The sequence below is a fragment of the Colletotrichum jinshuiense genome, chromosome 3, assembly GCF_051148585.1.
Source record: "Colletotrichum jinshuiense chromosome 3, complete sequence".
Classification (NCBI taxonomy): Eukaryota; Fungi; Ascomycota; class Sordariomycetes; order Glomerellales; family Glomerellaceae; genus Colletotrichum; species Colletotrichum jinshuiense.
The window spans coordinates 4,856,482-4,877,785 of record NC_139310.1 but is presented as its reverse complement, the minus strand read 5'-3'; the positions used below and the strand labels follow the sequence as shown (position 1 = coordinate 4,877,785).

Sequence of the window (21,304 nt, the reverse complement as noted above, 5' to 3'; positions counted from 1 at the left end):
GCCCCTCCTCGTCGTTGCCGGCCTTACTTCGCCCACTGCTCTGTCGCCCGTCACATCGCCTTCGCCCGCTGCCATTCGACCGCCACCCACGAGATTGACTGCCCCCAACATGCACCCGTCCACCATGTGTGCCGGCCCACGCAGCCTCTGCAGCTTCTGCAGGACCTTGCCTCGCAGCTCCTTCAAGGGGGCCCTGGCCAGCTGTTGGCCAATTCTGTCCCCGACGTCCCCATCGGCGGTCAAGTTGATGGGGGTCTGGTCACACCTCGACTTGTCCTCTGTCGCTGCCATGTTTTGTTTCCCTATTGGCAGTCGTCGTCCGTGAGCATTTTGGTGAGACCCCCGGTCTTCGTGTCACCTCCTCGCATGATCGAGCCAACGGGCCAACAAACCAACTTGCAAAGGACCCGAGCACGAATGTGGTCATGGGCACCCTTGGATGCGAGCTGGACGTCACGACCACCCGTCCGAGTCCTTCGACCGACAGCTCCGGATACACAGGCTTCTCTAGCGGTCATTCTCTCACCATCAATGAATGTTACGCGGCTGCTTAGCAAGATCTGTCAGCAGTGGCAGATCTAAAATTCAGTAGCAAGACCGCCGTCACAAGCAAGCGCTGTGAACGACCTCATCTCGTCTTCGGTTCATCACACTCGCTCGTCTGGCGCCGGAACCAACGCATCGTCCCTTCTGCTTTCGACCCCCCGGCCCGCAACTTCGATAGTCGGCCGTCGAGCACACAGCTGTACCTCCCCTCAAGAGCTTGCAGCTTGCAGCGTTCTCGTGCATCGCATCCACACCTCTAGCGCCCACGCCCGGCCTGCATTATGTGACATCCGCCAGCGGGGAGCGGCCAGAATCGCGGCCAGCCAATATTAAAGTACGGTCAGCCGCTGGGCCTGGTGCCATTCACATTTTACCATCCGAGCCAAACAAGCCATCGAACCCTCCTCTGGCCTTTGATTGCACGACCCTATCGAGGCCGCATCCAATTGACCCCTCCACATGGTAATTCCGCTGCCTTGTCACCCATCCTATACACCACAAGTGCCACCACCCTCTTGGTTGAGTGAGCATCTCGACCTAATCTGTCAGCAACGTGACACCGCTGTCGACAATTGTGCTCGCCACGCCCGCCCACACGCTAGCATCGAGCCACTGGCACCTCTCCACCTCGGAGCGTCCCCGATCTCACATCATCCATATATCCCCCTGGTGGCGCCCCGAACCTGCGGACCGGCACACTCCAGTCCGTCACTTTGCCCCGTCTCTCGTTCCCCCGTCGTAGCCTCCATCGCCTTCTGCTGCCACTTGCTCCGCCCTGGAGGGATCTGGCATTCCTCTAACCTCGACCGTTGCCACCTCTTGTCGACGTCGTCCCCATACGGTAAACCGCGCCCGGCCCACAGCGGCATCCACAACTACTACCAGTAAAGCAAGCAAGTGCCATTCACGACCGTCAAAGAACACCAGCCAGCCGACGCTCAACACCCTCCGCATGTCGACATAACCTTCAATGCTCTGCGCATAGTCGCTCCAACGTTGTAGCTTGACTAGAGCTTCACTGCTTCGCTACGATGGCTACTCGCATTCGCGACATGGCAGACGCTGCCACACGCACGGCGACGCAACTAGTTAAACGCATCGCCATCACTCCCAGGCCCGACAGCCCCGCCGGTTTATTGGAGGCTCTAACCGTCGATCCCTGGGACAAGTCTTGGAAGTATGGATTGGGGTGGACCTACTTTGCGCTGGCCCTCATGGGAACAGTCCTTTTTATGCGCTTCTGGCATCTCTGGCAGGACAAGATCCGGCAAGCCATCTACAAGCAAGAGGTGGAGGAATACTACGCCAACCTGTACAGCACCGACCCCGACTATGCCCACGCACTAAACACGGGGCAAACACAGCACTTCTTTCCTGATGGAGAAGGCCTGGGGGAGAAACAGTTCAAGCCCAAGGCTCACTTCTCCTCGGTTGGCTTTGTAAACGACACCCTGGCCCTCTTCCGCTGGATCTTCTACCGGCCCATTCCAGACTTTGTCTGGGGAAGCCATCGGTTCACCTTTTCCTCGCTGGCCGTCGTAACCTGCGGCCTCATAGCCCTTGCATTTGTGACGCTCTACTGCTTCCTTCAGCAACCGCTCTACTGGCAGAGCATCCAGTTTGGCTCCCCGCCCGTTGCTATCCGAGCTGGCATGATTGCTGTCGCCTTGACGCCCTGGATCGTTATGACGAGCATGAAGGCGAACGTTATGTCCTTTCTTATCGGGATTGGTCCTGAACGACTCAACGTCTTCCACCGTTGGGCTGGCTACCTTTGCCTCTTTTTGTCACTGGTGCACACCATTCCCTTCTACGTTCAACCGGTCTGGGATGATGGTGGCATGGAGGTTTTCTCGCGTCTCTTCGCCGGTGGCAGTGGTGTCATTTACGGAACCGGTATTGCCTGTCTGGTTCCCCTGGTGTGGCTCTGTGTCGCATCGTTGCCCTTCATCCGTCGCATCGCGTACGAGCTCTTTGTTATGCTCCACGTGCCAGTCGCCATGCTGTATGTGGGACTTTTGTTCTGGCACACCAAGAACTACTTGGCATCGTGGGACTACCTATGGGCGACGATTGGCATCTGGGTTCTCTGCTATTTCGTTCGTCTATTCAATCTCAACTGGACGAGGCCATGGCGACTGAGCTTCATGGTCGGTGACGAAGCCGCTATCAGTCTCCTTGCCGAGAATGCCATCAAAATTACCATCCCCACGCAGATGCGATGGAAACCTGGCCAATACGTCTACCTGCGTATGCCCGGTATCGCATTATTTGAGAACCACCCCTTTACCATCGCTTCTCTCTGCAGCGAGGACTTCCCCTCGGAATACGGTGAGCAGTACCGAGACTGCATCTTGGTCTTCAAGCCCTACGGTGGCTTTACTAGAAAGGTCCTTGACATGGCAATTGAGAAGGGGCCGTTTCACACCTACCGCGCATTTCTAGATGGGCCGTATGGAGGCATGCGCAGAGACCTCGCTGCTTTTGACACTTGTATTCTGATTGCCGGTGGAAGCGGCATCACTGCTCTGATGTCGCAACTACTCAACTTGATCAAACGTATGCGTGATGGAAAGGCTATTACGAGGAAGGTGGTTGTAGTTTGGGCCCTCAAGAAACTTGAGGCCATGGATTGGTTCCGCGAAGAGCTCCGGATTTGCCGCGAGTCCGCACCTCCAGACAGCGTCACCTGCAAGTTTTTTGTCACGTCGGCTGTGCGGAACAGGGCCATGATGATGGGAGGTGCAGACCGCCATGCACCCAGAGCTCTGAGCCATTTATTCCACGACAAGCTGGATGGGTTTGTGGCGGGAATAGCATCGAAACGTAACTCGGCTCTTATCCAGTCTGTGGCACAAGGTGACCCAGACCGCGAGCAGGAGTTGCGCGCCGAGCAGGAGGATAGGATTACCGCACTTCCTCAGCAGAAATATCTTCAACCCCATCAATATCCTCCCCCGCCCCCGGGACCACCTCCCTCGAACCCTTACTCACCCCAAGAAGAGTCGCTACGCAAGCTCGAGGGCCGGGAATACGACTACGAGGAAGACAGAGATACAAAGAAGGCTCGCGAGTTTCACTTCCCTCCCATCAACACCAAGGGGGAGGTGCCGCACTTCAACTACGCTCCGGCATCACCTAGAAAGGTCGTCGACACGAGTCCGAGAAACTCCGAAGCTCCCGTGCGGCCACCCGAGTTGGCCCATCTGAGAACGACCAACCTCGCTTCCTCCAACCAGCCGCGCCCAACCAGCACGTTCGGTCCACCCTCTGGCTTCGACTTCGGCTTTCCCGAAACCCCCACAGAGTTCCAAAAGAGCCTCATGCGCTTTGCCTTTCCTGTCCCGCACCAGATTGACGGCGGCTGGAGCGTCGAGTATGGCCGGCCAGACCTTGGCTACATGCTCAAGGAGTGGGCGACGGGGGGTGCCGACGGAAGGGGCATCCTCGGCAGGCGGACGGCAGTGTTTGTGTGCGGACCCCCTGCCATGCGAGTTGGCGTAGCGAATACCGTTGCCCGGTTGCAGGCGGAGATTTGGGGTGATGACATGCTGGAGGAGATTTACTTACATACGGAGAATTACGCTCTATGAGTCGGGGCTTGTACTTGTAATGACGGGATGGAAAACATCTGGCGTTCGATACCACGGGTGATGATGTGTATACCCAATGGCGATATATACGCCAATGACGAGTTATTTTAATTCAAACGATCAAGACTTTCTTCTACCTATCTTTGCTCTCTGCTCTCCCTGTTCGTGTCTTGTCGCTCTCGCCTTCCACGATGTCATGCTTGCAGTCCGAGTAACCTGCATTGGATTGCTCCGAGTAATGATATAACCACGACAGTCGGCGGTCTTTCTAGTAACAATCTCGAGTACGATGTACGGCCAGGTCCTGGAAATATGAACATGATCCATGGCTCGAAACAACTGTGACATCCTCTCTACCCAGTCTGCATAGCTATGCCCCCCTGTCCGCACCAACTTACAGCATCGCCATCGGTTGGTCATCCCTCTCCTTGACCTCCTCCTCCGGGGTCTTGCAGTAAGAGTCCTCCGCAGGCCCTCCCTTGCGGCAGAAGCGCTCGTGATGAGGGCCATTGCAAACAGGACAGGGCCTCGGTCTCGGGCATGAAGTGTAGTGGTGGCCGGGTCTGTTGCACTTACTGCAGCCCTGGATCCAGTTCTCAAAGGAGACGACGGGTTCGCCCTGGGCCTTGACGTACGACAAGAAAAGGGTCTCCGTGTCGTCGAGCTGGCCGGGGCCGGGGCCGGGGCCGGGCCGCTGGGCGATGGCCCCGCTGTTGTAGACGACAATTGCTCCGCAGCGGGCGCGCGTCGTGGCGACGGCCATGCGGGTCTTCTCCTGGAGGAATCCGACGCCGCCGCCGGTCCGGACGGAGTCGAAGATGACCAGGTCCGCCTCGGAGCTCATCGAGTTGTCGACGGTGCGCGCCGAGACCTTGCCCTTGATGACGCCCGACTCGCTCATGCGGTCGATGTCGGCCCTGTAGGCGTGCAGCTGGGGCAGGTACGGCGTGAGGATCATGACCGTCGCCAGCTCGTTCTCCGCCCGCAGGCTCGGGAGGCGGAAGCGGAAGGCCTGGTACACGAGCCAGAGGACGAATGCGCGGTTGGCGCCGTTCTGCAGGCTCTTGCCGACCGGCTGGGCCCTGCCACTGCGGAGGTCGTACGCCACCGAGTTCGAGGCCGTCGGGGAGGAGGGGGAGAAGACCCACCTCATGAAGGCGCGGTAGGCCCTGGCGGACCGGTCCTCCGGGAGCGGGTGCACGATGCGCATCTTGCCGGCGTAGATGTGCCGGGCGGCCCAGTTGGCGATGTCGCCGCGGTTGCGCCGGTTGTTGGACAGGTGGGCGAGGGTCCGGCCGCACATCTCGGCGCGCTTGAGGACCGACAGCTTCCGCTGCAGGCCGAACGCGCACCTCCACCGGAGGCCGCCGTCGCGGGAGGATTCGTTGACGCTGGTCGACATGGGCTCGAGCTGCCGGGTGTCGCCCATGGTCAGGACGTGCGCGTCCGGGAAGACGGAGACGGGGATCCACCACTGGCTCTCCGGCATGCGGCCGGCTTCGTCGATGACGACGAGCGAGGGCTTCCACCGCTGAGGGGCCGCTCCGCCGGCGTGCTCCGCCGGGGCGGGGATTTCGGCAAACTGCGCAAAGGCGACGGGCGTGCCGACCAGGACGTTGAAGTTGTCGGCTGCGAGGCTGATGATGCTGGCGACGCACTGGCCGTATTCCGCCGACGCTGGATCGTTCTGCCAGAAATCCCCAAACTCGCCTCGCTGGTCCTTGGCCATTTTTATAGCGGCGGCCGCGACAGAGTCGGCGCTGTCGGCGGCAAGGTGCTCCCGCTCCTTCTGCGCGGCGCGTGCCAGGGCGAGGTCGATGTGTTGAGCCATAGTGCCTGCGCGGGAAGTAGCAGCCGAAGAAGAAGCAGATGAAGACGAAGATGGCTGTTGAATCTTGGCTCGCTCGGCAGTCCGGGCATGGGTGAGGGCCCTGGTGATGGCGGCCAGGGTGGGCAGGCGGCCGACTCTGACGCCGCCGCCAGCTATGAGGCACTGCTCCTTCAGCGCCTCGACGGCGTCGTCGCAGAGCTCGTTGCTGTGGACGGTCCACGCGACCCTCTTGCCGCCGCGGGCGACGGCGGCGGCGATCCTTGCGGCGAAGGTCGTCTTGCCAGACCCGGGGCCTCCGGTGTACATTGCGAGACCGGCCGGGGCGGCGCGGAGCCGCGCGTGGAGCTCCCTTTGAGGCTGTTCGTCGTCGCGGAACGTGAGTTCGCCGACGCCCCGGAACGTTTCGTGGAAGTCGACATCGCTGTCCGGGGCGCCGCGAAGGAGTTCCGCGCGGTCGAACTTTTGGGCGTACAGCCACTTGCCGCCGTGGCTAGTGCTGGGGCCAGCCGAGGCCATCTTCGAGACGGCCGTCATCTCCGCCCGCGTTGTCGTCGAGTCGGGGGTGACGCAGACACAGACGCGTCGGTCCTTGTCGGCTTTCCGGATATAGTATCCAAGGTCGTCCCCAAAGTCAAGGGGCCGGGGAAAGTCGCCGACGACCTTGGCCGGGGGGTCGCTGGGTTGTGGCGGCGAACTCTTCAGGCGGGGCACCCAGGCGACGAAGTAGACGTGGTTTCTGTGCGGTGCGCCTGGAGGAGCAGCCACCCGAAGAGCCCTCCACCCGTCCTGGACGTGGGGCGTGGCGAGGGCGTGGGGATCGTCGGACCTGTCCGCGGGGTGGTCATGGGCAAACTTGACTGTGCCCTCGAACGTGAGCTCGCAGTATTCTCCGACCCGGGGAAGCAACGAGGAGAAGTCGTCTTCCTCGGCAGCGGCCACCAGGTACCGCTCATAGGTTCCGACGAGCGCGGCGGCGCCAGAGCCTGCAGTCTTGTCCGTCTTCTAGACGGACGAGAAGTCGGGCAGCAAGAGGCACTTGTGAGCGACGACGGCCAGCTGCTGATTCTTTGTGAGGTCGAGGCTGAATTCCTCGCTCGACGAGGCCTGGAGGCGCAAGACGCGGCTCCTGTTGTCGTGGAACACCATCGTGGCCGGGACCGGGGACGTGGGCTTCGGGAAGCTGGAGTTTATGGAACCGAGATCCAGGTCTCCGTAGTGGATGGGGTGCTCACCGGAGCGAGGCAAAAGGCAGTCGAGGCCTTTGTCGACGACCCGGGCTCCTTCTTCTGAGTACCTTCTGGCAACGACGTCGACAAACTCTCGGGCGGCCCGGGCGTTCTCGAGGATGATGCCGATCATGGCGCGGCCGCCCTGCCGCAGGGGGTCTGCAAATTCCGTCGCGAGCCTGGAGAGCACGTCGTCAACCGGCTGCTCGGCTTGTGATACGACAACCCGCTCCAGGTCGACGGGAATCTTGAGGCTCTGATGCGTGGCTGAATCGCCATCCGTCCACTGGAGTCTTGCTGCCCGGAGGCTGGGGAGTCCCACAAGTGCGCTGATCGGTATAGTAATGCGAGCTATGGTGACTGTGACGATGTTCGGCACTCCGCCCTCTCTAACCGTGTATGAAATGCGGACTTCTGGTGAGACAAGAGGCCCATCGATGAGGGTAAAGGTTGTCGAGCTGCCGCAGCTCTGCAGGCTGGCAAACTGCTTGAGAGAGCGCCGGCCGTAGCCTCGGATGTGACCATTGACGGCCACAACACAACGGGCCGCTACCCTCTCATATGGTGGTTCTGAGGATTCGCTGGATGGCTTGGTCGTCGATGCAATGCTTGGCAGCGACAGCTGCCGTCTAGTCATGTCGACGCCAGAGTGAGAGCCCATGGCAGCCGAAGAGCTCAAAATGGGCTACTGGATTGCTTCCGATGGGGGGTGGGGAGGCCAGTTTGGATGAATAATGTGAAGTCCTAAATCGACAGATGTCAATTACAACTGGATAATACTAGTAGCTGGACAGCCGGTTAAAAGGCAGCTAATGCGTTCGTGTGTTTTCTTGCTGGCGCCTCAGAAGGCGCCCTCAGAACAAGAGGCAGGAACACCAGAAGAATCAACTCAAAAATGGATGAAGAGTATCAGAAAATATTCTGACGATACAGAAGATTGCGAGCGAGACGGAAGGGGCAAACTCGGAAGGAGGACTCGAGGTTGGTGAAGCGGGAGATGATGACGAGGGAAAGAAGGAGGAAGGCACGATACCTTGAGTGGGAGGTACAGGATTTGAATCCGGGGTATCCTTTGCTTTGGAGATATTATGATCGGAAAGGTAGGGAGTACAAAAGCCGAAAAGCCGTCAAGTTGTGGTGACGGAGTGCTGGTTCGTGATGAACAGGCGAAACAGTGATGAGCAGATGAAAGTTGGCAGAGGAACACGACTGAAAGGAAGGATGCTGAAGGAAAACTTAGTTGGAAATGGATATTCTGCAGCACCGAAAAAAATAATAATGCTTCAGTCAAAAAAATAATGCTCAACAACCAACCACGGTAGTTGCCTGAATACGTATTAGGGAAGTGGTATGCAGTGGTATTGTTGGCAACGCTCTTGAATACGCTTGAAATGGATTCATATTCAGCAGGAAGGTTGGTGTGTTGCAACCTAGAAGTTGCCAAGCTAAAGAACAGAACAACTAACCCGACTCATGTGATCATTCTTTAAACAAGCAGTTGAAGAGATTATCACCGAGTGACAAAAGAATAAAGAAGACCAGCGTGGTGGAGAACATCTTGAGCTCGCAGATCATATATCCGAATTATAATAGTAAATTGCCATTTTCAAAATCTGCACTAGAACAAGAAAAACGGCGGCTCTTTAATTCAACCAAATATTATCTCCCGTTGCAGCATACCAGTAAAAGGCTGAGCTCATGGCCCCGCAATTGATACCAGTGCGTTAATGATGAGCCCAGAGTCACGGCAAAACAACAAACAATTTTTCTATAAGCAAAACCTTGTCAAAGTCTCGCCGCAAGTCTTCGCCGCCGCTGAATCTCCAGAGGATTGACGTTGCGGACCTTTGAACTCCGCACGCCGAGGATTCCTTTTAAAAAAAACCACTGGTCCCTTGGCACAACACAATGCGGATATGCCTCCACATGGCATCGGCCCCCAATAGGACGGAATTGAAAAACGAAAACCTGCCGTCGTGATCCGCTAGAAAAGAGAGGCAAATGCACTGGTTGCGCCCTTTGAACGACAACAAAGCCCATGGAGATATGTCAGCAAACAAGGGATGTGCTTTATTCTGATTCGTAGGACCCGTAGCTTATACTGGAACGGACCGCGGGCAATTGATCAGAAGGCCCATGCATTTAAATCAAACCCCGCACATCATGTCACGCCCTGCGTGTCTGTATGCTGATTGTGGTGTATCATGGCAGCGCAGAGCGCCAACTTCCTTGTTGCCGGCACTAGTGCTAGCCGAAACCCTCAAACGCGTATATAAAGGATGATCGGACGTCCACCGTCTCCCCTCATGCCAAAAGTTTGAAGTGTTTTCGGCTCAACACCAACATCAAACATCATTGTTTTTTCCATCCTCGAAGCCCAAGTACACAGCCAAATTGAACAAGATGGGTCTGAAGGGAAGCTGCATGTGCAAGGCGATTAAGTATGAGAGTGCTGGTATGTTGAACCGATTCCCGGCATAACATCTGGGCCATCCGGCTTCAATGAGCGAAATTGACGGAAAACAGAGCCCCAAGTGACGGCACTGTGCCACTGCACAGATTGCCAAAAGGTATGTCTCTGAAGAAGCAAATGGCGACCTTTCCAAGCCCATAAACTGATGGAATACAGTGGAGTGGTTCTGCATTTACCTCCAACGCCGTTGTTCCTCGTGCGTCCTTTAAGGTCACCCAAGGTAAAGACTCGCTCGCATTTCTGATCCGACATGCACTATGTAATACATCACTGACATGGCATCAAAGGCGAGCCCAAGTTCTATGATATTACCGGAGACTCTGGAAAGCAGAACAGGCACTTCTTCTGCTCCAACTGTGGCTCTAGTCTGTATACAGAACTGGATCTGATGCCAGATGTCACTTGCGTCAAGGCCGGAGGATTGGATGAGGGAAAGGCAAGTCTGGAAGGCAAGGTTACTGTCGAGTTTTACTGCAAGGACCGTGTGTCATACTTGACAGATGTCAATGGCGCCGATCAGAAGCCTGCGTTTGGATGAAGCTTCGGAAATTATTATGGTCGAATATCACAGGCAGCAAGCAAATCAAAAACAACTTCAAAGTCAATCCTCTTTGCCGCCTCTGTATATTTTGCTTAAATTTGCCCGGCCAACTCCTGTCCTCATAGATCCCAAGTTGCTAATGAATCCTTGCCCTCTTAGCCCTTCCGGAAGGTCTTCATCTTGGTCAGCAGGAGACAAATGTATCCAGTTCAGCAGAGAGCGCTTACCGGCTGTCGGTCCCGTTTCGAGCCACCTCCTTATGCTCCTTCTCTTCATCCCAGTCGTAGTCATCCCTGCCCTCCTTACCAGCTCCGCGGAAGAGAACCTTCACCTCGAGCTTCTTGTCGAACCGCTTGTATGCTTTGGGTGCATCGTCAAGATCGTACTCTGCCGTGGCAATGAATCCAGGCCTGGCCTGTCCACTCTCAACCAACTTGACCAAAGCCTTGAACGTCGGCTGGCCCTCTACTATACCGCTCTTGATCGTGAGAGCCTTGATGAAGAAGTCCGTGATGGGGAAGCTGATGTTTTTCTTCATTTTGTCGCCGTTCGGGGCGCCAGCGCTCTTTTCCTGGGCCCAGTAAACGCCCGGAATGCCGATGCCGCCACCGACAGAAGTAACAGCGATAGCTTCCCGAATGATGAAGTCCTGCTGAGGCTTGAGCTCCTCATTGACGCACTCTTGCCCGCAGCAATCGACGCTACGGTTGACGCCGCCCGGACGGAGAGCCAGGATTTGCTCCGAGGCAGAGCCGCCCTTGGTGAAGTTGATAGGCACCGCGCCGATCCCAGCTGCTTTGGCAAGGCGCTGGGGAATGTGGTCAATGACGTAGACGAGGCTAGCGCCGCGGATGATGGCACTGTAGGCACAAAGAAGGCCGACGGGGCCTGCGCCGAAAACGGCGACGGAGTCTCCGGGCTGGAAGCCTGACCAGCTCAATCCCTCCCATGCGGTGGGAAATATGTCGCTGAGGAAAAGCCACTCCTTGTCAGACAGCTTCTTGGGAATCTTGATCAGGGCGCTGTCCGCAAAGGGGACCCTGACGTATTCGGCTATGAGCTGTGTCAATCTTGGATTCTTTTTCTCTTGATTGTGGGTATTCGCGTTGCAGAGGTGTCAAGTGCAACATATGCCCCTTGTGCTTACCTTGAAGCCCACCCAAATCACCAAAATCCTTGCCAAGACCAAAACCGGCAAGCTCAGGGAAAATCTGGTTATCGGTGTTGATGACACCGTCCTCGGGCAAGCCGAAGACGACGACACGATCACCAACCTGCAGGTTGTCGACGGCATCGCCAACTTCCTCGACAATCCCCATGGCCTCGTGGCCGACTTGGTAGGGTACCTCGTTGCTGGACATGATGCCATGGTAGATGTGCAGGTCAGTGCCGCAGATGGCCGAGGTGGTTATGCGAACGATGGCGTCCTCGGGCTCTTTGAGGCGCGGAAGCGGAATGTCGGCTTTCACAGCCATTTCGTAGGGCTTGCCCTCCCAGACCACGGCTCGCATGGTCTTGGGGCGTGTAGTCTGATGGTTCGTCATAACGGCAATTTCTTAAGATGATTTACCACTAGTTTCTTGGGAAGTTGGAAAAATGGTATACTGAACATGTTGATTAACCTGCGTAGACTTGCTCCCTCTTATATGTCGAGGGCTAGGCATATCAGCTCCTGGGCTCTCATGTTTCCCCGTTAATTTCATAGGTCAATCCGTACAAGTCTGACGCTTCCTTCAACTCCACCATCCTTCCTTCGTCATCCTCAGGGTCAGGTGAGCTCATTTTACCAATTGCCCGTATCTAAGCCACTTTTCTACTACGACACCGTCGGATTCACTCAAAGTAGAAAGGCAATCTTGTCCAGCCCCAAACCGTAAGCTGTTTGGTGGATAGGTCGAAGTGGCTTTGTCAGATCGCGAGTGCGAGCTAGTGTGACGGGCATGAAGGATGTTCCTACATTAGGGTAGGGCTGACGAGGATGCTCATGCCAATAGAGCACTCAAGTAAGCTTACAACACCCTCCAAGCAAGAGCATGTGGCGGGTTAGAGACGGGGATTATTGATGACTTGCGTAACCAATTAAATTTCCGAGTTTATTTTGCAGCTGACAGCTGACACCTGCAGCTCGCAAAGAAGAACTCCGCCCAACTTGCGTTTCTGACACGAAGGGGTTACTTGCCTCTTCGGGTTCCAGCTTTCCGCTCGCCGAGGAAATTGGAATGGTGGATGTAGCCCGAAAAGGGCAACATATTCGCGGCCTGGAGGTAGATCCGTGTCATCGAAAACCTGTTAAGCTTGTCAAACACCAAGTGAGGGACCCTGCCGGTTCTGATGTCGTAATCTAGTGTCATTCCTGGTTCCCAAGAATAAGCGTACGCTGGGCTATTTGTCTTGACGCCTAGCCGCACACCAAACGAAGCTATTCCTGCGAAGACAAGGGCTGGGGCCGGGCATCTTGGTAGTTTAAATTGCGACAAAAAGTTTTGAGGAGTTGAATTCTTGCATTTCACTCTTCAGGCTGCCGAGATAAGCCGATGGGAAATAAAACGAGCTATGACAGGAATATGTTTGATGAGAGGAGATCCATTAACACGTGCAGGAGAGCAGAAGCGTGTTTATATAATACAGATGAGTACATGCAGTGCCGGTAACGATGTGCGGCTACAATTTATTGGCGAGATTAAATCATCGTCAGATCAAGCCAGGTGATTGGGTTGACAGAAGGGGACTAGACGCGAAGTCCGAAGCGCGCCTTCGTGAAGGCCAGCACAAGCCAGCCGGCAATCAGAGCAAGACCTCCAATTGGGGTGACGGGGCCAAGGAATTTGAGGTCGGGGTTAAGGATGAGGGCGTAGATGCTGCCGCTGAACATAGTCATGCCGGCAGTGAAGAGGCCGGATGCGACAGGGTTCGAGCGTGCAATCAGCAGGGCAACGGAGTGAATAAGCTGTTTCTCTGCGTTAGCCATGGCAATCTCATAAACGTTCATTTCTCGACTGGTTTAATCATGTTGCGTAAAGTACCTGATAGTGAGCGGCAGTTGACCAGCTCGCAATCTTCGCGGGATCAGAAATGCGGTTCTTGAGACCATGGGCTCCGAAGGCTCCGAGGCCGACGGCGGTGGCTCCGAAGATGGCTCCGACTCTCCAAAAGACCTGGCTGCTCATTGTCACGTCTTCTTCGCTGGCGTCGAGATCAGTGTGATGGACTGTAAGAAGCGAGGTTGTTTCGTTGGCTTGACCGCTGGACATTAGGGATACGTGAGATGGACTGAGGTGAAATGATGGTTTGCTGGCTTGAAAGTTGCGCGATGAAGCGGCCAACAACAAGTGCGAAGCCCCGAAAGGCCCTGACAGACCCTTGGCACGAGTGCTTAGATAATCAGCCCCCTTCTAATCTGATCTCCATCAGCTGTCAGCAGCCGGCGAAACCTCCAAGGTGCACTGTAGACTACTCCCTCCCTGTGGCTGTACTCAAAGGATCCAGCACCAGGTATTCTAGAATGTAGATTTTCTGCTCTATTTACTTATGCAACATGATTTCTAGAGTTCCTAGTCGATTGGCCGCAGTCAAGCTCGCTGTGATTTGAACAAGTTAGGCCCACGTCTGTGGAATTAGGGTCCTCCCCGTGCGGAGCTCCCGTCTACGAATTGGACCTCCACCAGGGTTTAAGCATCTCGGCTGGGTGATCCCACCCACTCAGTATTGGGTAACTTTCAAGTCTACCCCTTCAACATTCTCAAATGGTCTGGTGGTGTAGTTGGTTATCACGTCAGTCTAACAGTCGGAGAACATCTCTCGATGCTGTCCCTGTACACTGAAGGTCTCCGGTTCAAGTCCGGGCTAGATCATGAGATTGGGCGATTGGTTTAGTGGTATAATGACCGCTTAGCATGCGGTAGGTCCAGGGTTCGATTCCCTGATCGTCCAGAGTTTTTGCCGGTCAAGCAAGAATAGCTCGCTGTTTTTGCGTGTCAAGATGTGGACCGATCCTTGGCAGGCAGAATGGGCCTAGTGTGAGGAAACCTAAATGCCACCCGCCCGTACTTTGGCATTTGTGATTGGTCATGAGTGGTTCCGCGTACTCAATACGACAGGCTGTCCAATCAGTCAATTTACGCTGAAGCTGAATACGACGAGCTCGGCCCACGAGCCTACTTTGGAGTCACTCATAGTGTTTTTTTGCCAGTGGCAAATCGACCAGTACAGACTGTGATCGAGAAAATACATACAAGTATGGACAGGTTAAATCAAGGGGTCTGGGTGCACCGACGTATGGTGATGATTATAGTTGATATTTAAACTAGAATTTGATTCAAAATCTTGTATACCTTTCTTTTCAGCCTGTGAATCACCCTCCTCTGTTTGAAAAGATCTTCAATGACGACAAGTGAGATCTCACTGGCGGCTCGAATCCGCGTATTGGACACTTGAGAAGGACCGCCTCGTCAGAATTATGTTTACAGAAACTTGATCTCTTTAAGCGAGAGAGTGAGCAGTATCAAGTAGCTAGAAACATTAGAAAACTAATTCAGCGCGCGTCAAAAGAGGGCTCTTTTGTCGAGAGTTGAGATGCCATGAGTGGGAGCCTTGACTTGAAGTACTTTGTCTGACTGCACAGTGCATAGATTTAGGTAACATTTGTTGAAGGCTTTAGACCTAGGCGTGTGGGGGACGGGCTAGGGACTTTAAAGGGGTCTTTCCACCATCCCGACGAGGAACAAGTTCTAAAACCGCTGCCTTTTATCTGACAAATTTCATTCTAGTTCTGCCAACGAACTTTGCCACAAAGGAAGAAAGGCTTTCTGCTTCAGAATCCAATAGCTTTACCTTGCGTCATCAAGTTTATTTCCACGACCGCCAAGCATCAGAAGTCAACTTTGCCGCAACGAAAACCCCGCATAACATGCGTCAAAGGACGCCTCACCGCAAGTCAAGATTTGGCTGCAAAGAGTGCAAACAGCGTCACGTCAAGTGTGATGAAAGCCGACCGGTATGCGTCAATTGCACCACCGCACTTCGTCGATGCTCGTATCTTGATGCCGGGGTGGCTTTGCCGTCATCATGTGCATTCCTGTATCAATGCCCAAGCCCAGCAACATCAACAGCAACTGTCGGATCGGCTCCTTCGGAACCAGCAAATCACCACCCCGATTACCCGCCAACACCACCATATGACCTTCGCCACATGGAGTTGCTCTACCACTTCGAGCACGACTTCGCCTCAAGCATGGGATTTGGCGATGGCCGGACGCAGGTAAAGTATCAACAAATGTCGATGAAGCAAGCGTTTCAAACGCCTTACCTCATGGACGAGCTTCTTGCAATATCGGCAGCTCACAAGAGCACAATTCCTGGCGAGGACAAGACATTTTACAGAAGCGAGGCGACACGACTACAAACAAGGGGGCTAACGCAGTTCAACGCCAAAGCCGAGTTGTCAAATGACAACTTCCTATCAATATTTCTCTACTCCACGTGGCTCAGTCAACATGTCCTTTTCGACACCTTTTCCGTCCATGGCAACTTCGCGACGTTGTTGGATAAGCTAGTCCACGGCATGAATCTACATCGCGGAGTTCGCACCATTGTGAGCGGCTCATGGAACATGCTTCGGGCTCATTTAAACGCTCATCTAGGCCCGGACTCGCGCTTTGTAGATAGCTTCATCATTGGGCCAGACGAAATAGAGAGCGGTGACGAGTGCAGTGCACTGATTGAGCTCTTGGACAGAACCGAACTCAGTGTATCATCAAGAGCAGCATGTCATGAAGCTATCGAGCACTTGCAACTGATGTTTGATATCCAAAAGAACACAAAGTTCTCTATGGGTCGTCGCCATTCTACAGTTCAGGAATGGTCTATTCGGGTACCCACTGAATATGTCAATTTGCTCGATCAAAGGCGGCCTGAAGCTCTCGTAGTGCTTGCGTACTGGGGCGTTCTGCTACACAAGGTCAGAGATTGTTGGGCTTTCGCAAATGCGGGGCAAGTTGTGATTGAGTCTATAGCAAACCATCTGGGATCATATTGGGGCGAGTGGCTAGCATGGCCACAAAAGGTGTTGGAGGTGTAAAGTTTTCCAGCACGTCACGCAGCATAAGGAAATGGAAATGGGAAATTTATAACCAGTACAGTTGATTAGTGGTGTCTTCAGAAGTAAGACCATTGTGTTATCACGATGATTCTCCAGCTGCTTTTGCAGTTTGACATTCAATTTAATAGCATGTCGTGTTTTTACTGCACTTAAGTAGTCCACGAAGCCTGTTGCCAATTATCAATCAACAACGTAATTTCAAACTTGGATGTTTAGAATATGTGTTTCGTTCAAAATTAAATCTATTGTTCAGTTTTGAAGCATTACCTCTGTTTGATTATAATGGAAATCGACACACTGTAGAGTAAGATGTGTCATGGCACCTCTCAATGAGACTTATGATTATGAACCGTTTGTGTCGATTGTAAGACATGATTACGATTTAAATGAAGACAGGCCTGGAATTACCAAGTGATAAGACTTTCCTCTCATAATTGCTAATTGGCCGAAGAAAATCCTAGGACAAATTGGAACCAGCAGTAGTTGGTTTTGCACTACGATAAAAAGGCTCCAGAGGAACCGAATGATCCCCCCATTTCTTTGCCAGGCTAATTTGCCCTTGGAGCAAGATAAACCTTCATCTCAGTCTTGTGCCAGGTTGTAAACATTTTCTGCTTCCCGAGCCAGCCTGTACTGTCCGGATGCAACTTCATGTCAAAATTCCACACGACACGGGCGATGATTGTACGAATCTCGGCATATGCCAAACTGAACGTCCATTAGCCATCAGAGGCACGTATAACTCGCACTGATACAGACTTACTTCTTTCCAATACAGTTTCTAGGGCCAAATGAGAAGGGCTGAGCAGCATTTCTATTGTCGGATTCAAACCTCTCGTCCCCGAGCCATCTTTCGGGATGAAATGCGTCATGTTCTCGGAAGTTGACTGGCGACCGGTTGACAGACAAGTGGTGTACGCCAACAGAGTATCCACCTGGAACAAACTGTCCACAAACTGTTTTCCCTCCCTCTGGAACAACGCGAGGGAAGGTACCCGGGCCGGGAGGGCCTAGGCGTAATGCCTCTTCGATGACGGCATTGAGATAGCTCAAGCCGGCAGTACTTTGAATGGTGATGTCGTCTTCATTTTCGAAAGTACCGCGGATCTCGGTAGTAAGCTTTTCCAACGTGTGAGGATTCTCGCAGAGAAGATAGGTGGCAGTGGTTAGTCCAGTTGCTGTCGTCTCACTGCCTGCAACGATGAGGACTTGAGCTGCGGCGTACATCTCGTCAACTGACATGCCTTTCTCATCGTTTCCTTGGAGGATATAGTACACTAAAGGGTAGGTGAGCTTGCTTGGATCACTGATTGGGGGTAACTAGAGGGGGCGGCCTACTGAAGTCAGGTCGGTCGGTTTCTTGCTCAAGTCTACGGTTGACACGCTCAACTCCGAAGTTGAACTGAGCAACTCTAGTCTTAATTAGACGACGCGGGATGAGAAGTAAGAGCATCTCGGACAAAGGTGACGGGAATCGTCGGGCTGCACGAAGGTAAGTCCCGGCCTGAAAGATGTCGAAGACAGCATGCAGCCACCAATGCCACTTGGCGTCTCGAAGACAATAGAAGGGCTCGCCAAAAGCAAGATCACCAATGATATCAAAAGTGGTGAAGTTGTACCACGAGTTCATATCAACTATGGAGCTGTCGGAGCTCGATGTCTGTCCGTGAAGCTTGTTTATCAAAAGCTTGACGTAGCCGGTGATGACAGACTCCTGAGCCTTCAAGGCTTTGTCTGAGAAAGCGGGGTTCTGGAGACGGCGCATGCGTTTGTGTCCAGCATCATCTGCAGTGAGAATGTTTTCGACGCCGTTGACGTTCTTGTTCCACCATTGAGCATCCTTTTCAAAGTTTCCCGTTTTCTCCTTGTTAGGGAACCCTACATTGCGAATGAGCCCGCTACTATTTCAAATTAATTTCCATTGGCTGGGAAACCTACCGTAAATAGTTTGCCATGCTTGGCTAGAGGTGTAGGATAGTTCGCCTGGGGCGATACGAACTACATCGCCGTACTTCTCATGCCATTCCTTGACCTTCCAGTGGCTCACACCACGAACATCGTAAAACAGGTAATACGCCCTGGTAACTCCGGCAAATCTTGGGCCAGGGTAGTGGCAGAGGGGATGCAGAAATGCGTTATACACGCACTTAGCAACAACCCCCAAAATCGCCTGCGATGTGACCCAGGTCAGCGCGTTGTTGTTCGTAATGGGTTGCTCCCCAAACTTACCACAAGTACAACAAGTTCGACAAGGGCCATGATTACTAGTCAGGGAGGTTACACGACCCCGCTGCACACACTGCTCACGAGGGGTTGTTGATCAAACGAACAAGGCGATGAAAAATGTCAAAGTCAAGTCAAGTCCACTGGAAATAGCCAGGGGCGGTTGATGAGCATAACGGAATGTGTAATCAGCAGTACATTTCCAAAGGAGCCGGTTGCCCAGTAATATGACGCGTGTCACCGTGGTCGATTGTTTACGCCCGCTTCACGAGTCAGATGATAGGGCCCTATCTAGAAACCAGATCGCTGCGTCAATTGACTTATCTTTCAATTAAGCAGTGCTGAAACTTTCTGCGAAATTGATCCACTGCCAGCGTTACCCCGCGCCGAAGCACTGGAACGGACGGGCCTGGGGTTCGTGAACTTCCTTATCTTGGCAGTCCGGCGCCGATGCTCATCTTGGCTTCCGGGGCAATCGTGGAGGCGGCCTGACTCGCCGAGCCTCTTGATAATATATTATACTTTGAATGACTGCCGGACCCGTTTAATCGAGTTGGTATGACTAGTGTAGATATCAAAAGCTTCTTTTTATGGGGCCATCTAACAGAATGACACCGTTGAATTACAGCGGCGCTCTTGGCCATTTAGGTAGGTGGTGATCCTAGACCCTCCCTTCCAAGCCACCTTACATGACTGATAGCGAAATTTCCGAGTAAGGGAATTTAGTACTATGTCAATTTTCAGTATCAATCCACGCAAGTGGGTTCATTCAAAGGCTGCTCCGTACTTCTCTGAAAGCCAGGGCAAACAGCTGTTCTAAGTGTACCCAAATCTGCCAGTAATCTGCTAGTAACGTGTGATAACATAATATCATAGATAACCAGTCGGGGGATTTGAGTGCGTCCCACCTCATGCTGCAGGTAAATTGTTCTTGAAAGTGCACTATACCCTCTCCGAATCGGCGATGCTGCCGTGAACATTTATCTGAGTCGATACCCGTCCGCCCCCATGTCCCATTTCGGCCATACCTTTACCAGAAGGAGTGAGGTGGGCTTTTCTCAAAGTAATCTAGCCAACAATACCCCCGGCTACAGCCTCAATAATGGGGAAAGCGGTTTTTATTACAAGCTGGGTTTATATGGAATTACTTGACTCAGCTGCGAATTGAGGGGTTTGCGTCGAAAACCGGTCTCGTGCCTTAGGCAGTGAGCTGACTAGCCTAGGCTCTGGGGCATCCTGGCTGAGTAGAGATATCACATAACTTGATAGGCCTGAGAAAGATGTCAACCTTGTAACTTAATGGACCGATGGCGGTGAACCGAAGCTATCCAGCCTCCACATTGGATGGACCAATGAGCTTGCTAACAATCGTCACCTCGATCCAGATGTAATAGCAAAGACAGAGATAATCAAGCAGGTACTGTAGCAACATGGGATAAAATGCCAGCATAATTCTCCAGGGGCTGGTGTGAGCTCTTCTTACTTTCATCATCTGCTTCTACTGATCCCGAACACACAACTCCTTACCCTGCGACCAAAATCCACCAAAATGGGTGAAATGATTATGTCTCACGAGCCCTGGGACTTTCTGAACTCCGTTCTTCGTTTCAGGGACGATGACTCTCAGTTCTGGTGGGACAAGACGGGACGGATGTTCTCCAAGCTTCTGAAGTACGCCGGATACAGCGCATCGGAACAGTACCGCGAGCTCAACTTTTACTCCCTTTTCGTCGCCCCTGAGCTCGGTCCCTCCCCAGACTGTCACGGCAATGTGAGAAGATGGAGGAGTCCTGGAACCCCGGACTCTACCCCCATTGACTTCAGCTGGGAATGGGGACACGGTGACCAAGCCGTGGTGCGATATTCCTTCGAGCCCATTGGCCTGCACGCAGGGACGGATCGCGACCCCCTTAACAGATACGCAACAAACGACTGGATCTTTAAGCTTCAGCAGCAGAAAATGGTCCCAGGCCTCGACCTTGAGTGGTACAATCACTTTACAAATCAAATCCTGCCCCACGGCACACGAACAAAGACGGTAGACCGCTTCATCGAGGAGACGACGCCGAAAGCGGGAACTGTAGTGGCCCTCGACATCGAAAAGAGTGGTCCGGTCATGAAGATCTACATCTACCCCGGATTGAAGGCGGAAGAGCTCGGCATCACCAACCTTGAGCTGGTGGAGCAGTCAATTCGTAGCCTCCCGGCAGATCAGTTCCAGTCCCTCGGCGCCGAGCCCCTTTTTCAGTTTTTGCGGGAGGGCACAAAGAAGTACAACTTTGAAACAGGCATTCTGGCCATCGATTGCCTCGCACCCAAAGATGCTCGTATCAAGGTCTATATTCGTGCCAAACACACGACCTTCGAGTACATGATGGACTGCATAACCCTAGGGGGGAAGCTTGACATGTCGGGGGAGGCAATTGACGATCTGAAGGACTTCTGGCAGACGTTTCTGGCAGATGCACCTGACGTCTTGCCTGATGAAGCACCGGGCCGGGCCAGCCCGGGCTTCTATTACACACTCGGCTGCGGCAAGGCTATCTCGCCGAAGGTTTATATCTCTCCCAACTACTTCAGCAAGAACGATGTGGACGTATTAGCCCGCCTCCGCAAATTCTTCTCCACCCGCCGATCGGACCAGATGATGGATAACTATGAACAGGCTATGAAGGACATCTTGTAAGTCGTCTTTATTTTATACTTACCCCTATTGTGAGCTGTGCTAATAATTTTCCAGTGGATCCAAGACTCTTGAATCTCGGTGTGGTAGC

General features: G+C 53.5%; 8 protein-coding genes across 8 annotated transcripts; 4 read left to right on the top strand and 4 right to left on the bottom strand.

Annotated features, from left to right (window-relative positions):
• Positions 1 to 1,577: 1,577 nt before the first annotated feature.
• On the top strand, positions 1,578 to 4,139 carry EsH8_III_001277 (ferric reductase like transmembrane component-domain-containing protein; the record flags this gene model as incomplete). The annotated part of the gene is made up of 1 exon (XM_083263002.1): positions 1,578 to 4,139. One exon carries the CDS (start codon positions 1,578 to 1,580, stop codon positions 4,137 to 4,139), a length of 2,562 nt encoding a protein of 853 aa, XP_083123489.1.
• Positions 4,140 to 4,533: 394 nt separating this feature from the next.
• EsH8_III_001276 (uncharacterized protein) lies at positions 4,534 to 7,857 on the bottom strand (the record flags this gene model as incomplete). Its single annotated transcript, XM_083263001.1, has 2 exons — positions 4,534 to 6,972; positions 7,018 to 7,857. 2 exons carry the CDS (start codon positions 7,855 to 7,857, stop codon positions 4,534 to 4,536), a joined length of 3,279 nt encoding a protein of 1,092 aa, XP_083123488.1.
• Positions 7,858 to 9,599: 1,742 nt separating this feature from the next.
• On the top strand, positions 9,600 to 10,207 carry EsH8_III_001275 (Mss4-like protein; the record flags this gene model as incomplete). Its single annotated transcript, XM_083263000.1, has 4 exons — positions 9,600 to 9,651; positions 9,723 to 9,766; positions 9,826 to 9,889; positions 9,957 to 10,207. The coding sequence occupies 4 exons, from the start codon at positions 9,600 to 9,602 to the stop codon at positions 10,205 to 10,207; spliced, it is 411 nt and encodes a 136-aa protein (XP_083123487.1).
• A 226-nt stretch (positions 10,208 to 10,433) lies between these two features.
• EsH8_III_001274 (uncharacterized protein) lies at positions 10,434 to 11,754 on the bottom strand (the record flags this gene model as incomplete). The annotated part of the gene is made up of 2 exons (XM_083262999.1): positions 10,434 to 11,263; positions 11,358 to 11,754. The coding sequence occupies 2 exons, from the start codon at positions 11,752 to 11,754 to the stop codon at positions 10,434 to 10,436; spliced, it is 1,227 nt and encodes a 408-aa protein (XP_083123486.1).
• Positions 11,755 to 12,938: 1,184 nt separating this feature from the next.
• EsH8_III_001273 (DUF423 domain-containing protein) lies at positions 12,939 to 13,461 on the bottom strand (the record flags this gene model as incomplete). Its single annotated transcript, XM_083262998.1, has 2 exons — positions 12,939 to 13,157; positions 13,234 to 13,461. The coding sequence occupies 2 exons, from the start codon at positions 13,459 to 13,461 to the stop codon at positions 12,939 to 12,941; spliced, it is 447 nt and encodes a 148-aa protein (XP_083123485.1).
• Positions 13,462 to 15,398: 1,937 nt separating this feature from the next.
• Positions 15,399 to 15,870, top strand: EsH8_III_001272 (uncharacterized protein; the record flags this gene model as incomplete). Its single annotated transcript, XM_083262997.1, has 2 exons — positions 15,399 to 15,800; positions 15,850 to 15,870. 2 exons carry the CDS (start codon positions 15,399 to 15,401, stop codon positions 15,868 to 15,870), a joined length of 423 nt encoding a protein of 140 aa, XP_083123484.1.
• Positions 15,871 to 16,855: 985 nt separating this feature from the next.
• Positions 16,856 to 18,566, bottom strand: EsH8_III_001271 (cytochrome P450; the record flags this gene model as incomplete). Its single annotated transcript, XM_083262996.1, has 5 exons — positions 16,856 to 17,015; positions 17,071 to 17,584; positions 17,646 to 18,185; positions 18,246 to 18,477; positions 18,537 to 18,566. The coding sequence occupies 5 exons, from the start codon at positions 18,564 to 18,566 to the stop codon at positions 16,856 to 16,858; spliced, it is 1,476 nt and encodes a 491-aa protein (XP_083123483.1).
• A 1,513-nt stretch (positions 18,567 to 20,079) lies between these two features.
• EsH8_III_001270 (uncharacterized protein) lies at positions 20,080 to 21,216 on the top strand (the record flags this gene model as incomplete). The annotated part of the gene is made up of 1 exon (XM_083262995.1): positions 20,080 to 21,216. The coding sequence occupies one exon, from the start codon at positions 20,080 to 20,082 to the stop codon at positions 21,214 to 21,216; it is 1,137 nt and encodes a 378-aa protein (XP_083123482.1).
• Positions 21,217 to 21,304: the final 88 nt, after the last annotated feature.